The sequence below is a fragment of the Telmatherina bonti genome (genome assembly GCF_933228915.1).
Source record: "Telmatherina bonti genome assembly, chromosome: 6".
Classification (NCBI taxonomy): Eukaryota; Metazoa; Chordata; class Actinopteri; order Atheriniformes; family Telmatherinidae; genus Telmatherina; species Telmatherina bonti.
Window position 1 is genome coordinate 26,749,259 of NC_136624.1, and position 18,626 is coordinate 26,767,884.

The 18,626-nt window shown below is 38.2% G+C and overlaps 1 protein-coding gene across 1 annotated transcript in view; it reads left to right on the plus strand.

The window, feature by feature from the left end:
• atg7 (ATG7 autophagy related 7 homolog) overlaps window positions 1-18,626 on the plus strand; it is a 75,443-nt gene that overhangs the window by 14,027 nt on the left and 42,790 nt on the right. The window contains exons 11-15 of the mRNA XM_079241532.1: window positions 1,588-1,746; window positions 8,440-8,634; window positions 10,669-10,914; window positions 12,122-12,237; window positions 15,763-15,838. Of these exons, the coding sequence (XP_079097658.1) occupies window positions 1,588-1,746; window positions 8,440-8,634; window positions 10,669-10,914; window positions 12,122-12,237; window positions 15,763-15,838 (792 nt within the window). The remainder of the gene's footprint in view (window positions 1-1,587; window positions 1,747-8,439; window positions 8,635-10,668; window positions 10,915-12,121; window positions 12,238-15,762; window positions 15,839-18,626) is intronic.

The window sequence follows — 18,626 nt, forward strand, 5'->3', positions numbered from 1 at the left end:
TGGATGTCGGGACATTTTACCGCCAAGTCGTGTTTTGATAAATCCCAAAAGTTGACTATAATTGGCGTACGCTGGGTTTTGTGCGTGCGACAGCTTCGTAAATGAAGCCCCGGGAGTCGACCAGACCACAGCATCAGGGGCACGTCATGGTCACTAGTTGGAACACCAGCAACATGAAAGGACACCCAGTACAGAGGACTCCCGCTGGAGGACACCAGAGAATATGTTAAAATAATTAAATACATATAAAAAAATAAAACAATAAATTTTTTAATAAAGATAATACAATGAAAATTATAAAAGCAGTACTATCAATTATAAAACAAGAATAAAGTATAAAATGTCCCTAAAAAGAATTTGGTAAAAGTAAATAAATTAAATATCCACACTATCATAATAAATTCTAAGTAAAAGCCAAATTAAAAAGATGAGTTTTGAGCCTGCTCTTAAAAACATTCATGTTTTCTGCAGCCCTGAGGTCCTCCGGCAGGTTGTTCCAGAGACGGGGGCCATAATTTTGAAAAGATGCCTCCCCATGGGTACGGGTCCTTACTTTAGGAATTACTAGAAAACCAGCGCCTGAGGCCCTCAGGGTCCACGATCATTTATTGTGGCTCTTAAAGTGGAAAGTGATCTGAGCCCCTGAATTTGCTGATTTGAGCAAATTACTGCTAAATATGACTCAGCAGAGCATATAACCTCAAAAGGATTAACCTCGTAATCAACTGTTAGCTCTTCTAGGAATGTAAGTGGCATCTTTTAAGCATGGATCAGCAAGGCTTTCCCCAAATTGATCTGCAGCCAGACCACAGGTGGTTATCTAAGAACTGCACATGCTTTACAGATAGTCTATAAGCATGCCTCCATGTGCACACAAGAAGAACGGAAATGTCACCATAACATCCTGAAAATTTGAGCTGATTAAATGAACATTTCTTTATTAGATGCAAAGTTCTTCAAATCATTTATAAACCACAACATGTTGTTAATAGAATCATTGCTACAGAAAAAATAATTAAATAAAAAATTAGAAGGTAAACTAAAAAACATTTTTCTTTCATCTTGCCAATACTTATGTATACATTTCTTTTAAAAATGGATGAACATCTGTTTGTTCTGGTGTGTAGACCTTATGACCAAAAATGTACATTTTCATCCAATGGAAGATGAACAAACAAAGTAAATCAAATTTGAATCTTTTTATTAACTGTGGAATGAAATGCAACAGCTATAAGTAAGTTCTCATCTGAATCTGAAGCAGTCTGTGTTGCAATAAATAATACTCAGGTGTAATCTTAGTTGATATTGTTGCTGGATTTTATAGCAGCAGAATGATCTTGTAGGATAATCATATAGATTAGAACAAGAATAACAAGGTTGTGTTGCAGCTCCTGTAAATTGTCACATCCATTACTTCAAGTTAAAGTGGAATTACATTCTTTCATTTTAAATTACACAGACTACCTCCCACTCACTGACTTGCAGGCTGTGGATGAAGTACTCTGCAGGTTGATAAATAGCGGTCAAGTGGCCAGGAATAAGGCGGTGAAAGATAATTAATGTTAATGTTTCTCCTTTGGTCGTCAGGGATGGGGAGTGAGACACATCACATTTGTAGACAACGCAAAGATCTCGTACTCAAACCCAGTTCGCCAGCCACTCTACGAGTTTGAGGATTGCCTCGGAGGAGGGAAGTCGAAAGCCATGGCAGCAGTCGACCGTCTTACCAAAATCTTTCCTGGTGTGGTGAGTCTGATCACACAGCTTCAACACTACAGCAAGACACATTTATCTCTTCTCAGATAGAAAGTCAAATAACTGATGTGCTTCTGAAAAACTCTGCATCATCTGGGAATTGGTCTGTTTTTACTTCTGATTTTTAACCCCCTTTTTAATTCTGCTTTTTTTTTTAAAGTCTTTTTTAATACGAGCCTTTTTCCAAATCATAAGACAACCGCATTAACACGGCAGCTATTTAAACTGCGCTTTTCTCTGAATGCTCATGTTTAAGGTCCAACATGGAGAAAATGAAAAGCTGCATTGGCTGCATGTTAATGCTGCTGCTTTCATTGATTCACTAATTAATGTGAAAGTTCTCCGAGGGAGATATTTTTGTTGCATTAGCAAATGAAAAAAAAAAAAAAAAAAAAGAAGACAGCCAATCATTCAAAGCAAAGCTCACAATTTGTATGATAGAGCTTAGCTATTATTGAGCCACTTTGAATTGCATGGACTGACTGCATATTTATAAAGTCAATTATGCGTGCACACCTGTGTGCTGAATAAATTCGTATGTGTGAGTGGGCAATAGTCGACTATATTTCTGGATGGATGTTGAAGTTGAAATGACCACTCCTGTCTTCTGTTGCTCGTGTTTTTCCAAAGAGGGTATCCAGGAAGAACTCCTATGTTTAACCTTGCAATGAATGGAACTCAAGTTTAGTAGCTCTTGAAGAAAGAGGAAGCAAAGTAAAAATGTATGTCTCAGTGAAGAGCAGTTAAAGAGGACAATTCATTTCCCTTATTTCGAGTGGAATTAACAATACAATTGATAGAAACAGAAAAACCAGATTTGAAAAAAAAAAAAAAAGCCAAAAAACAAAAAAAAACAACTTAAACAAAGCTGCTTGCTGAGAGCTCTTTTCAAGGTAACGCTGATTTGCATTTCATTTCAACATGGAGAGGCTGATGCTGGTTTGCATGAGCACACTTTCTAACTCAGTGTGCTCAGAAAAGCCAATAAGTGCTTCTCCATGTTGAAAATAAGGAAGTGTGCTTCCTTTAGGATGACTGCAGAAGTTCCCAACAGGCTTTACACGATTTCCAAGATACACCTAGATCCCTGCAAAATTCTAGGTATGATTACCCAGAACAGGAAAAGATAGGGTATCTCTTTTGTATCTTTACTACAAGAGATCAAGTTAAGATGTGAGCGTGCAACAAACACCATAATATAGCCAAACACGGTTTATTTATAATTAATGTATCTAGGAATCTAATAGTTCATACATATAAAGTGAATAGAGGACTAGAACATTGGCAGGAAATCACCTTATGGGTGGAAATGAGCTTCTGGGCAGAGTTCTGCACTCATGTGTTACTAATGGCCAAAATCATAAACAACTTCAGATTCCAGTAAGATAATACTTTATCATTAGTCAGGTGTGACTGTGATTAAATGTACGGTTGCATGATTGGTGATATTTTTTTTATAGAAGCCACATATATATGCTACTAATGTAGAATTACCTTCACCAAGGTGGAGATCATGTATTCGGCAGCATTGGTTTGTGTGTATGTCGGTCTTAATTCTAAATGTTATGGATTCATTTTGATCAAATTTTCAGGAAATCTCAGAAATGGAATAAACAACAAGTGGTTTATTGTTGGGAATGATCCGGATCACTTCCTGGATTCAGGAATTTTCAGTTGATTTGTTGCTATGGGGAGCTGGGGATAATTTTGCCTTTTAGAAAATAATAGCAGCAATCATCTGCAAGCAAAATAAAAAAATAAAAAAATTGTCTGACAGAGGTCTGCACTCTGTTTCTGTGTTTCTAATTCGATTGGAAATTTGCCTCTGAGCTGCGACTGCAGATGGAAAAGGAAGCAGTCAAAGCAGAACTATTTGCTGGAATACGTGAAATCTGGAATGATTTTCCTGTGAAGTTGGGAATTTAGCAAAAGAAATGGAAATGAACAAACTCAGGCAGCTGTGATGTCTTTTCCAGACTTTAAATTCCAAATTTGTAAATGTGCATCGAGTCATACATTAGAGTAGAGCAAAGCCCGAGGAGTCAAATGTTTGAATCCTCTGAGCTTCTGAGACGGCGACATGAGAAAGCTCCCCTATCTGCAGGTCACTCTTCTCCTCATCCTCCTCATTCATGGTCTGACTCACTTACTGTCTGAAGTTGTAATGAATTCTAACCTTAACATTTACAAGAGTTAAAGCTCATTCTGAATCCCAGTGTTGACTGTCGTTGTTTGTTCCAGTTATTAGACACAGTTGGCCAGGATGGTTGTGCCACTGGCATGAAGAACCTGCATTTCGCTCTATAGAATACACACTTGAGCACAGAAGTAGGTGCCATGTCATTATCTTCATATCCCAGTGTCTTACTCAGTCCTTTCTCATTTTCTCCTGCTCTCTTGGGAGTAAAGTGGAAGGTACAGACCCCAGGTTGATGATTGATGGATGGCCCTGTGCTGTTATTACATGTCTAGACGCTCCAGCTGTAGCTGCACCTTCTTTTCCTTTTTTTTTTTTCCTCCCTGGGTGGGTGTGTGTCTACTGATCCTTGTCTGCTTGTTTTCCACAAATAACAGAGCATCAGGTGCTGGAAGGACAGAACTGCATTAATTGAACTGAGAGAAAATGGTTGAAAAAGACATTGCAATGCGGAAAAGGTCAGAAGATTTCATACTTTGTCACCTGACATTTACAGGGTGGCTGAGATGGTTTGCAACAACTTTTCACCCCGATCTTTACGTTGTACACTCTGCCTGGTTGAGGATGGAAAAAGTGCCATTGTTGGATCATCATAAAATGTTTAAATGTTCAGAATGATTTTTTTTTCTTTTCCCACAGGCAGAGTTTTAGTTTTTGACTTCAGGTTATTGACATTTTTTTTTGTGGTAATTGGAATGTGATTGCTATCTCTGCTGTGTGAATTCATCCCCCCTGCCTGCTTAGCAACACTTGCGTCAAAGTGAAATGTAAATTCCAGACTTGGTTAACAGCGCCCACTCTTAAAATATGTGGAGCGAAGGCACAAGATTCACTGATTCAGTAAAAGAGGCTCCTCTACATGTTAAAATCTCACACTTCCTCTTTGCCCTTTTCTGTCATTCTCTTGAAACGAATCTTGACATTTCTAACTTGCCCACTGTTGCATATCCAGTCCTTGGGGAAAGGTACGATAATCAAAAGCAAGAAGATGACTAAGCCATGGGAAGCCCAGCTTTACCCGCCTTCTTTAAAATGATGATGTTTTCGGCTCCACTTTCAACCACTTCGATCGTTTTCAACTCTGTTGCTTGTACAATGGAGTCATATCCTCAGTGGCTCAAATGCTTTTTTTTTTTTCTCCTTTTTTTCTTGTTTTGACATGTCAGTCAACAGCAAGCAGTGAAAAGTATTATTTGTTGCAGCATTTTTATTTTCAGGCTCAGGGAACGATCATTTTCACATGCCTTTCTAATTTAAACAGCATATTGTTGAAAATAATAGCTGAATATGCATGGAATTAGCAACAAAATCCGAAAAAACCCCAATTTTTTTTAGTGCCAGTTTAGTCATGTAACCAACCTTATATGTAAGAGTGTAGAGACTATTGATCTGGGCAATTAAATCAGAAGTCTAGGTAACTGCTGGAGGAGGTGGGGATACAATGAACAGCGACAAATGTTATAAGTTTGGATAACAGGTGGATTATTATTAACAGTGACATGGCACAATGTACAATATTTACAGCTGTTCAGATTATTCAAAAGGTTGCAACAAATAAGATTTCAGTCAATCCAGCCAGTTTCGCTGTCTTCGCTCCCAGTTATCCAAGTCAAGGTTTGTGGTTCAAAGAGATGAGAATTGTCCATATGTATAAATATATATATCAGTTCTTTTTGAGTCCATGAGTGCTGAAAGTCCAAATGCGCATAATGTGTTTGAGTGGACAACAGTGGGAGCAGCTGGCTGCAACAATCTCCTACCAGACTGTAGAGGAGACAATCCGGGTAGCGGTTCAGGCTCTTGTTCTAGCTCACCATCCAATTCCTTGTACCTCACAGGGCACACCTGGCCTGCATCAAAACAGCAAAGCCAATCATCAGTCAAAACTAATCATCAGGATTCATGAACCCTTGGTTATTTTCACTAATTCCATTAACTTGGTGCACACAGTTCAAATCACTTCAAAATCTGTTCAGGTTACTTAAGCAACACATACAATAATAGAAAACATATCAATGCAACACTCTATGCAGTTACAGTATGTTGCTGAATTCATAAAACACAAAATCAAACCAAACCATTCAACTGACAGCGTCAGCATCAGCAGTGGATGCACCAATGTAGGCACAGCCACAAACAGGCAGACTCACCAATCCAAGGTAGGGGTCCGCCTGCAATGACGTTCACAGCGCCCACGGCGGGCATAGACGTGTCTAAAATATATGACGACTGTCATAAGTCACAAGAAACACCTGATGGCGTTTGAATGAGTTTGTTCGGGACCAACCTGTTGCAGCCTCCTCTGACGTTTCTCACACACCTACTGGGAAAGACGGCAGCAGCGTGTAAGAAGAATTGCCGCAACTCGGATTGGCCGGACAGGCTCAGACGTCACCGTGCGTGCATACGTAAAGTGTCACGTGAACAAATGGTGCGTTCAAGGACAATCCGGCACTATAGCGACACATACTCGTAGCACTATGTGGGTTACATTAGGTTTTTTTTTTTCTTCTCCAGAAATGACTTTTACTAATGTTTTTAAGCCAAAACTAACAAACAAACAAAAACAACTTCTGATAAACTAAAAAAAACAAAAACAAAACACTGATTATACACATTAAGTTGAAGCAAGATTAAATGTAGATAAAATGTGAGTACTGGGGGCCTTTTACATCCTAAATTTTACACAAAGTAGAACCTAAAAAAAATTACTATAATCTTTGCCGGCAGGCATTGGTTTTGTTTCAAAATGGTCTGACTGTGATCTTCTAGCATTTAGAAATGTGATAGCATTAAAGTGGCTTCATATTGTACATTTCAGTCTAATTTCTTTTCATATGGAAGTCCAGAAGGGGCTGTACAGTGGCATGGTGGTTAGCACTGTGACCCCACTGCAAGCAGGTTTTCCCCGTGTATGCGTGGGTTCTCTCCAGGTACTCCGGCTTCCTTCCAACCGTTCAAGGACATGAATGTTAGGTTAGGTTTCATAAACATTCATTCCTGGCAACATTTTCACTGTAGATTGATGGACTTCAAAATTAAACAGAAATTTTAATTTTAGAAATACACCAGATTGATGTGAAACAACAGCTGCTTCTTTAAAAGCTCTGCTGACATCTTTTCTCCTCAGCATTTTACTACAACATGCCTAAATGTTCCAGATCAGAGAGACGCTGCTGCTGCAATGCAAGGACCATCACACAGTTAACTCAGCTGAGCTCCCTCCTCATCCACTGTAGAGAAAATATAAACATTTTACAACATTATATGGTGAAGCTTACCAGGGAACTGCTGCAGCCATACTGCATGTTCCCAGCAGGTCCCTGAGATCATGTGATCAGCTCAGCTGATTTTGCAGCAAACATGGTCTGAAAGTGGGAAGGCCTTCTGCAATAATTGCTCCTCCTCCTCTGAAACGCCCTTCCTCTGCGCATGAGATGTGTGGACTCAGTGATTGCTTTTAGTTAGCTTTTGTTGTTGTTGTTTTTTTTTGTTTTTTTTTGTGAAACACCGTGATTTTTGTCTTTATAGGTGCTGTACGGATTAAAATGTAATTACTTACTTTCAGACTGATTATCAATTAATCGCGTGTATTTGACCGGCAGAACATGGCTTCTACTTGCACCACATTTCTAAGGAAGCAGCAACGGTGAACTTTTCACACACTGCCTAGAATTGTTTTCGCTTTTGTTACATAAAAATGATTTCAAACGCATCTTTGTTATTTTAACTCCTGTTTTATAAAACATTAGAATTCATTCGATTTTTTTTCAACACGCCTTGCTTTTATCAAACAAATACCAGAAGCAGACTGTCATCATTGCAAGGAATTGGAGCTCATAATACTTCCTGTAAAAGGTGCTGACATACTAGATGATGCAGCGCTGCTGTTTACATTAGCAGTGTCTTCATAAGTTCAGGAGAAGTGGAGATTTTTGTCTTCCACACAGGAAACATAATCCTCTCCAAATGTGTCCACAACCAGCAGAACTAAATTTATTTATAACCTTTTATCATCAGTTGCTGATATTGTAAGTTTATCTTGATTTTGAAAAGCTTGATTCATATCACAAAAATCCCATTTCACTGCATGAAGAGAAAGATCAGTAGTTCAGCATTATAAAGTACTAAGTACCTCTCAGTCAAGTGGAGGGAAGGGGGGGGGCAACATGTTAACATCCTGTCATGCTGTCATGAGCCTGTCATCGCTAGTTTGAAAGCTTCCTTTTGTAAACTGATAACTTTAGCTGTTAGATGAGTTTCGTCTCAACAAAGTTGTAAAAGTTGACATTTTCTGTCATTGTTCAGCATGGATCCGGCAGTTATTCAGAAAATCAGTCAGTAGATAGGTCATGAAAAGATTGTCTGAGTAGTCTGAATTTATACAAAGCACTCAGTACTCAGCTGAAGTTTCTTCTGTGTTTGTGTCTCTAATAGTCTTTCTATATTTCTCTCTCTCTCTTGCCTTATTTTCTTTCTTGTTAAAGAATGCACAGGGTTACAATATGAGCATCCCGATGCCAGGCCACCCTGTGAATTTCTCTCAGGCGACTCTTTCCCAGGCCCAGAAGGATGTGGAGCAGCTGGAGGAACTCGTTTCAGAGCACGATGTGGTCTTCTTACTGATGGACACGAGGGAAAGTCGCTGGCTGCCCACAGTGATTGCTGCCAGCAAGAGGAAGGTAGGAAGGAACAGGAAGGAGCTGCAATAAAAACGTCTGCTCACGTTGTTCCGCATGTAAACAATGATCGTGCACTGTGAAAGTGGACACCTGCCATGAAGTACGCCACTTAAATTATCATGTTTTGTGAAGCTATAAGCCCCTTCTGGCTCATTAGTTTGTATTGTACATTCACTGAGCAGTACACTGCTACCTTTCTACTCACAGGACACAGCGATTTGAATCACAAAGCTTTGATAGGTCCGGAAGCAAGCAGCCAATAATAGATAGGTGTATTTAGCCACTAGCTGGCCAAGTGCTGAACGCAGAAAGACTCAGTGTGTTCAGGGCACTTGGTTATTATCAGGGGGTCTGTACATAACAAAATCAAGGCTATTATTATTTTATATTTATTGATTTTTTTTTCCCTAAATATGCTATTGATTTAACAACAGAAAGTTGGAAGTTTTAAAAGCTCTGAGGTGATGTTGGAGTATTTCTGTGTTTAAACATGCTGGGCATGTCAGACACTAATCGATTAGCAGGCAGGCTTGAAATTCTCCCAGCTGTAAGTAATCTATATTTAATTATTTAATTGAACTAATTTAGAGCTATGGCATTGTTTAAAAGAACACTTGAGCCATTCAGACAACTCAGCCATTTCCAGACAATGTGTCTTGTGCTGTTTTAGCAGTTGCTGGTACCGTGTGCAGATAACAGCAGGAGGCTTTCTGCTCGAGGTGCACTGGAAATGCGAGGGAGGAGGTGTGAAGAAATGAGATGGCAGCACATAATGCACATATAAGTGCGGAAATGGCTGTTTTTGCTTTACAACACAATGAGAATAGCAGACGAAGCTCCTTATTGTGTTGATATAAGGACCGTGTGTACTCGGCCTTTTCCACAACTGGCTTTTCACCAAATGCTTTGACGCTTTGACTTGAAATGGCAAGGCAAGCTCAGGTATTTTAATGAGGGCTGCATTCTGTTTCTGCTCTTGTGCATTGTATTTTTAAAACATTAAACCCTCCACCCCTCAAAAAAAAAATTCTATGCTTTTCCTCCTGTTTCAAGTGAAAATGACCTACTGGGAAAACAGCCTAAAGCAGGTGGAAAGCAGCACACAGACAAACGTATTGCCCCTTTTTTTTTTTTTTTTTTTTTTTTTCAATTCAGCATGGTCACAAATATGCATAAATGGAACATCTTTGCAGATGCTCTTTCCATTTTTTTTTTTTTTTTAAAATAAACTAGATACTCATTCTTTAGATTGTGTGGATTGTAACAGTTTGTTAAAATAGAAGAAAAAAAATTAACTTCAACAGATTTGTCTGTTTTTAAAGGCAACGTTGGACCTCAAGCCAAATGCAATTTTGTGGCAGCAGATATTACTTTTCTTTTACTTGAAGCAGAAACCTTAATAATTTCATTGTTCAAATGTTCTTATTATGATGTATGTTGCCAGGTAACATCAGCTTTATTCATCTTTATGTCAGGAGCTCCCAGTTCTTCCAGTCCAGCAGCTTAAGCTAAATGTTGCCTTGCGGGGTGGTAAAGATAAGGTTTTTTTTTTTCACATTTCTCTGACTTGAAATGTTATTTGGTCATTTGTGCCTGTGGTGTGTTTCATTTATGTATTTTATATTACATAAATTTAAGTACCAGTGCACGTTACTAGACATTGCTGTTAATGTTCCAGGATTCGCTGTGGTTTTTTTGTTTCTTCTCCAGTCACTTGCCCGGTATTACAACACCACCCTAAAGACAGGACATAAAAAGAACACAAAGTTATTCAATATTTCTACTGTCCAACTTCAACAAAGTATCCAGACTAGCAGAAAGAATATTTATAGTTTCCGACTTTGCTGTTGATGATTGCTTTGATTTTACCTGCTGTCACAAACTCTTTAACTGTTACAGCATTTAGGAGGCGAGTAAATGTCATTATTATGTGGAAGAATAAAACTTCTCTCTTTTTGTCTCTCATTTGGTTGAAATCTGTTGTGTGTCGGTAGAAGCGACGATAACTGTTCATTTTCCCGTTTCACCCAACAGCTGGTGGTGAATGCGGCTCTCGGCTTCGACACATTCGTTGTGATGCGCCACGGCCTTAAGAAACCACCTATCAATCAGAGCAATTCCTCAGGAACAGACTCCTCCCCTTCCTGTTCCTCAGCTTCCTCTTCGTCGTCCACGCCGGCTGGATCTGCACCTGGCGTCCCAGGATCCTCTCTGTTCTCCAACATCCCGGGTCATAAGCTGGGCTGCTACTTCTGCAACGATGTTGTAGCACCAGGAGATGTGAGGAAAACAAAAATAACTAACACTCTATTCAAAATAAGCATATATGATCATGGAAACCATAAGCAGGTAGTCTTTTTCTAACTTTATGTTGCACTGAAGGAGTTGACAGTAATATGATGAATGTTTTGTGCAGCAACAACAGAAAGCAGCTTCTTAACTCGGTAAAGCTGCCTGCATGCAAACTGCAAAACCACTTTTTTTTTTTTTTTTTTATCGGAGTCAAAAAGAAAAAACCTTAAACAGAACTCCTAGTGATGTGTTTCTACTTCACATTTTCCCCCCACAAAAATATCAATCATAAGCTTTATCTGCAGCCTTAACCCATCCAAAAAAAAACAAATAATGCATTTACAGATAAATGTTAAAACCCAAGTTTAGAGACAAGTGTTGCCAAATGCTACAGAGCTTTATGTCTTATTAACAAATAAAAGATAAGAGTGGGTCCAAATCTGGCCACACATTTCCCACCATCCACATTCTTCTAGTTACCTTTGATATTCATTATGTTTCTTTTTCCTTTCAGTTTTTTTTCTTTCTGCTCTGCTCTTTTTTTTTTTTTCTTTCATTGTCACACGACTAATTCTGTATGCGAGAACTGTTGATCACCTTTAAAAGGCCAGAGCTATTTGTCAGAAACTTTTTATTCAGCCCTGTCCTCCATGAGTGCCATTTGGCTCCCTCCCACAGTCACTTACAATCCCGTAACGTCAGAAATAAAGGCTCAATCTGCTTTCATTAAAAACCTAAATGTAGGTTTCCTTTTTAGTTTGCTGAATGATTGAATCGAAGACAAAAAAAAAAAAGCTTTTTTTGCTGCATGAATAAGTGAAATGTCCTCTCTTGATCTCACACATTTGATTTTTCCTTAAGTTGACTTTTTAGTCAAGCTTTGTGATCTTGGAAGTATTTTTTTTTTTAAGCTGCTTGATGAAGTGACTCGTAGTTACGTACGGATACTGCTGGCTATGTCTCTTCTCCTTTCAGAAGATTGTGGGATTAGTATAGTAAGGGTAGAAAACCAGTCAACGTTGGAGCCACATTGATGAGAATGTATCTCATTGATACTGAGGCAACATTACAAATGAACTTTACTAGAAATTACCCAGAAAAACAAAAGTCAAGCTCTCAGGATAAACAGGGAATTTGTGTCACATCATGATATTGTGACATCAAAATGATTAACCCAATCTTTCATTGTAAATAGTCCACCAGGGATCGGACCTTGGATCAGCAGTGCACAGTCAGCAGACCGGGCCTTGCCATGATTGCTGGGGCACTGGCTGTTGAGATGATGGTGTCCATTCTACAGCACAGTGAAGGGTAAGTGTGTTTATTACAAATGATAGTCTTAAGAAATCATAAACCAAGTAATATATAAACAAGATTATATTCAAACAGATTACCTGAAGAGTCAGTCAACAAACTATAACATGTATAAAAATATTAACTTTAATCGGATTTGTTTACCATCAGACCGATGATATGTAACAGGTGCTTATGTGTTAATAGCTTGTATTGTTTCTTGGCTACTTATTATTGAATAATAGTTCAGGCAGTATTAATAATCGACCGCTGTCTTTGGTTCTTATGACTTGTGTGAGATTTTATGAGTCATTTGGAGTTTATACAAAACTACATAAGAAAATTGCATTACATTGAGATGGTAATAAATAATCATTCATTATGTTGTGTTTTAACATTATTTTGGGTTCCACAGACTTTCACAGCATTTAACTCATTCACACCTTCACACATATTCATGCAGCATTTCCTCATAAATATTCCATGCATGCAATTGACATCCATGATAATGTGGAGTTCAGTATCTTGCCTAAGCCCTCTCCAATATGTGGAGTGTCTGGGGATCCAACTGATGACCTTTTCATTTTAAGGACCGCTCACTGATCCACAGCTACCCCCAATATAACTACTATATGTAAAAGGACTGATCTCACCAAACATTAGGAAGAAGAGGTCTTTAATGGAAATGTAGCGTGTTGAAAAAGTTCTCCTTAAGCTCGTCAGTGTCTGAGGATCCATTGCATCTCTGTCATTAGGCTAAAAACTGGAAATGGTGAGCTCAAGTTTAATGTTATCCTCCAAGTTCATTTATTCAATTTTATGTCATGTTTACATGAAAAGAAATGGTTATGGTTGGTTTTATTTTGCCTCACACTGCCGCTAAGCAGAGTGACGTCATGTCCTGATATTCTGCTGTTGACAGCAGAAAACGCTCCTGTCACTGAGCTGTTCTTCTTCATGGCCTTTTGAATATCATGACAGATAACATATATGCTTTCATGAGCATTTAGCCTCAGACATCCCAGTCTCAGGATTTAAATGCAAGTCTTAGCATGGTGCTGCATCTGACTCCCAGCATGGCGTTCTGCAGAAAGGTTTCGTGTTACACCTCTTTCTCTTCTAGCTTACCCCACATTCAAACCTAAAACTAGCCATCATCCTTGCCAAGATGTGTCGATGTGGGACACTCCACACTGAGGATGACTCGTCACCCGTGGCTGTCTTAAATGGCATCAGTGAGCTTTACCCCAGGCTTAGGATTAAGGGAGATGTTGACTTTTAGTTGGAGCAGCTCTACAGCTGAGATTTCACTGCGCCACAGGTATTCTCAGCTATTTGTTTGTTGCACAACTCTCCTCCTCACACTGGGGTTCATTGAACTGTATTAGTTGACTTTGCAGTCTGTACTTGCTCGATATTTCCTTGTCCTTTTTACACTGATGGGGATGCTTTCATGCCTGTTGGGTGCTTAGCCATGTGCACGGGTGTGTTTCTGTGGAAATAGCGTCATGTGTGTGTTTTTAGAAATCTCACTAAGGAAGCGGCTTGCTGGGTTGATAAGATGGCTATTTTTCTCTGTGTTTTAAGATGCAGTAAGCTGTTATGTAGCTGTTCTTTTTGCCTCGGATACAAAAACAGAGAGAGCAAAGAGGAGAAGCAAAGTTTTCATATAGACGCCACATTTCAGATTCATGCTTTATCTCCCTCACTTGAATTGTTCTTTTTTTTTAAATGTGGAACTCCATATTCTCATCTTTTTATCCTTTTAAGTCTCTTTCATCAGCTATCAAGTAGAATCTTGTGGCGTAGCAACATAATTGGCTCTTGTGGTTTAATGTTACAGCAGTTTGACAGACATTTTGGTCTTTGTAAAACCTCTGTCAGGTCTGTGTGAGATGATTTTTTTTTTCTCCCATAATTACCATCCCCAGAGTGCCAAATCTTTTCATCCTGTCAGGATATACTGATGATATTCAGTGGCTCATGGAAAAGGTTAAGCTTCAAAAAAGGGTCTCTGAATTCTCAATATATCATTGAAACCCAAATCCAAGCCAAATTGAAATCTTTTATGATTTTGTATTTGGCCAACATCTGGCAGGGGGTCACATAAGTATCAGATATCGATTAACAATTGTTTGACATGTTTTAAATTTCTTCTGGAACTACCATGGCTAAAATTACTCCATTCAAAGGAACCTGATCATTTCTATAATATTTTTTCCATAAGAAGTGAGATAAAGTAATTATTTGATATGTTATATGTCATTGTTAAGCATATTGAAGGCTTCTTGTTGCATTGTTTCTGCTTTTTAAAGCATTTTGCTATTAGGTGGCAATGGCCATCATGCAAAACGTCAAGATGAAGTGCAAACGCGCTACATCATGGGAAACATGCATTGACATGGAAGCAGATTGGCCATCCTGCTAAATCTGAAGGATTCTGGCCACAACATGTCAAATAGCACTCTAGTGGACAGTAGTCAAGACTAGTTTCCATGGAAACCGCTTAAGGAAGACAGACACACAATAGATCATTTAACCATTCAAAGGCTCAGCCCAATCTTGAGGTCTGAGGGCGATTGAATGGGATGAAAATTGAGTTATTTAGAAGCTTTCTCGCTAGGGAAAAGAAAAACATCCAACTCTGAGAGCAGTCCCTTCAGTGAAACATACTAAGTGATGTGTCTTTAGTTTGAGTGGCTGGATTGTAGTTAACTATAATTAAAACAGTGTCAGTATTATTATCCATTCTTCTGCTTTAGTGTGAAATATTTTAAACCAGGAATCTCTGCAAACTACTTTAGGTGAGTGGAGTTTTCTATGAGACAAAGCTGCTTTAGTAAAACAACTTTGCTACATATGATAGTTGGATAGTTTATTTCTAAAGTAACCTGCAGGCTTTTCTTTGTGTTCAGAATGAAAATTTCCCAAGTGGTGTTGTAACTTGTTCGGCTTCATACTTCATGATATTAGATGATAAAAATTTAGCACATGCAAAAGACTGTGGTCTCATTATTACCCACCATTGTTTATCACTATTACTGGTCAAGCAGGGACAGATACGCTCCATCATAGTTCTTTTTTTTATTACTTGAAGTCTCTTGTTGATTTATCATCATTTCCTATGAGTACTTTAACAAATTTATCCAGGTTAACAACTCCCAAATTTTATTTAACCCCCTGTAATGACACAGTTAACTGCATAGGAATTGCAAAAATAAACAGTAAGTTTCAGTAAAACACCAGCTTATTAATGAACCAAGCTATTTTTTTTTTTACCAAACCCAAACAAAACCGTGCCAACCTTCAGTAGTAAATGTAAAAGGAGAGCATTCCTACAAATCATGCAACCTAATCAGGTTTGCCTCAACATTTTTTATACAAATGAATGAAAAGATTCAGCAGTTCATTCTGCTTCACTGTAAACTGACGTAAAAAACGGTAAACTGACGGTTTCTTGTTTAGAGATGTATTGTTCAGGTTTTTGCAAGTGAAAAACATGTCTGGGGAATGAATGCATTTCTCTCTTTTCTCCATCCTCAGCGGCTACGCGGTTGCCAGCAGCAGCGACGACCGAATGAATGAACCTCCCACGTCTCTGGGTCTTGTGCCGCATCAGGTGAGGGGCGCACGAACCCAAATCACATATTCTGTTTTTTATCCAATATCTGTGGAAGATATGTCCTGCATGAGATGTATAACAGTCCCACTCCCTATTGGATCATAAATATAAGGAACCGAAAGAATATACAGTATGTTCATTGTAATTGGAAAAAGTGAATTAACCCTTTAGGGTCCAACCATAAAGAAAAGTCAAAGTTTTTTCAATATGAGGTCTTTATTTTGGCCTTTAAAAAAATGCAACAGTATATTATATTTGCCATTTCTTACCATGTGATATGTCAAAATCATTCTAATGTTGTCTTCTGCTTCCTGGTATCTGTTAAAGAGCAGAAGACTAGAATTGAAAATTAAATCAAAAAATCGAATATCGGGACTTTTTGCTACACAATTTTAAAATAGATTTTTTTTTTTTGATCAAATCAATAAAAATAATCCATTATAAAATTTTGGTCATTTTTATTGTTTTATTGATATTTTTACTTGTCTTCTTGGGCATGATAGCAGCACAATGATGGTCTGGCTACTGTGTTGTTTATAATTGAAATCAAGAAAAATGACGAGCAAAAAAAAAAAAGTGTTGTACTTTTTTTTTTTTTTTGTTACTTTTATACTACAAAAATCAGTAACATCGAAGAATTGTGAGAATCGCAATTTAAATAGAATCGGCACCCAAAAAATTGGAATCGAATCAAATCGGGACAAAAGCATATCGTCACAGCCCTAATATGTATCACATATGTTACATTGGCCTCTAAATGATTAAATATCATTATCTGTGGTGAATAAGGACCGTTTTCCAGTTCTATAGTGAAAGAAACACTTAGTTTTCAACCACCTGAGATGTCAAGGACCTCATCCAAGGACTGCCGTCTCTTTGCTGGCATGGTTACAATTGGCCATTAAGTGCATATTGCAAGCCTTTTAAGTATGTGGCAACAACCTAGTGAAAGATGCTTAAAGATTGTTTAAAACTTTTAAGCAAGCTGCGTTTCAGCAAGCATCTTCTTGTGTACAGGAGAGATGAGTTCGCTGAGTGTCACGTTATTCACAGAAATCCCAATAAAGGATTATGTTTAATTAAATATTGAATATGGAAAGGCCAGTCTTCACTCTGTTCTTACATGCACCGAATATAAAGTAAGAAAACATATATAGTGAGCAAAGCCTGCCTTTTTTTTGTTTTTTTACTGGAGGAAGAACTTTGTTTTGGTCATTTTAATCATCGCTTCAAGTGTTTTTAATGGAAGAATGAAAATTAACTCAAGGCTGCGAGTAAGGAGACTCCTCATAACTCACAACCATCATAATTAAGAGATCTTAGTCTGACCAAGAATAAGAATCTCATTAACTGAGAGTGAAAAAGATCCTCCGATACACAACCTTTAGCTGCAGATATTCTTGACTTTGTGCATTATCTCTCGTAATAAATTCCTTTCAGTCTGCTGGAAAGTAAAAATAGGTCAAAGACAAAATTTTAGGCATACTGTACCAGACAATAACTTCCACAGGTCAAGAATAAGAGCAGCAGAGTTCAAACAAGTAATACAAAGTAATAGAAAAACAAGTAATAGAAAGGTTAGAACTCAATGCATAGTAGGACATTATACACTGGGCTGATCACTGAGCTGCTTATAGTTGGAGGGAAAAAGACCACCGAGTCCCTGGAGACGGTAGAATTGAGTTGGACTGTGCTTATCTAGATAAACAGACTGTGGTTTGTGCTTATTTGTTGAATATGATGGGCTTCCAGAAATGGCAGTGACGATGTTGTTAGTTTCATAAATTTATGGGCATATTCAAATTTCGGTAAACCTTCCTAAAAGCCAAATGATTTCTTTCATTGTTTCACTAGAATGAATAACCATTTGTGGTCAGGGACAGGATTTTAGCATCTTTATAATAAGATAAAACACCTGCAAAAAAAAAAAAAAAAAAAGGGGGGGGGGGAGGCTTTAAAGATGATGCTATTTGGTTTTAAAAAAGAAAGAAAACCCCCTGACCAAACAAACAAGCCTTCGCTGTTAGGAAAATCAGAAAATCATAAAGAACTATTCTGAACAGGGGAAGGTCACCAAATCCAGAAAGATGAGATGATTTGTAGCCATCCAATCTGTGATCTCTGCTAACTGGGTGCTTCATCTCACCACCTCCATTTGCATCATCATCAGTATTCATCATCCCGAGAATATGAATCCCTGCCATTTGCTTGGCACCCTGCTGCTCGGCGTATTTCAGCCAAATAAGCCAAAGCAAAAGAACATTCAGATGAGTTGTCTTATGTGTTTGTTTGCAGAAAGCGAGATGATGATTACCAAAGAGAAAGAAAGGCCAAGAAAATAATGTGGAGCGAATGTGTTTGTGTGCACTTGTGATGCCTTTTCATCCAGTAATCTATGCTTCGAAAACACACGGCAGGGAGGAAGGTGAGGCTGCTGGTCGCCTTCTAGCGGCACCGCAGTGACAGCTTGTGGCGATTCCAAAACATTGAACAATTTGTTGATTAACTCTGAAGTGACATTTGTTTCTGTTGTCATCTTTGATTACAGTATTCTCCTTTTTTATTGGTTCAATTAGTACAACTGCATTTTGGAATTGGCACTATTTATGTGTTGTCTTTGTTATTTATTTATGTATTTATTTGTAGGAACCGAACTAATAAATATAATAAAATGAGAGATCATGTCTTCAGGAACATGTTGAGAGTTGTTAAGACCTGGGCATTTTTTAAGTAATTAGTTCCAGAGACTCCTTTTGTGTTTGAATCCTGGAATATTTAAAACAAT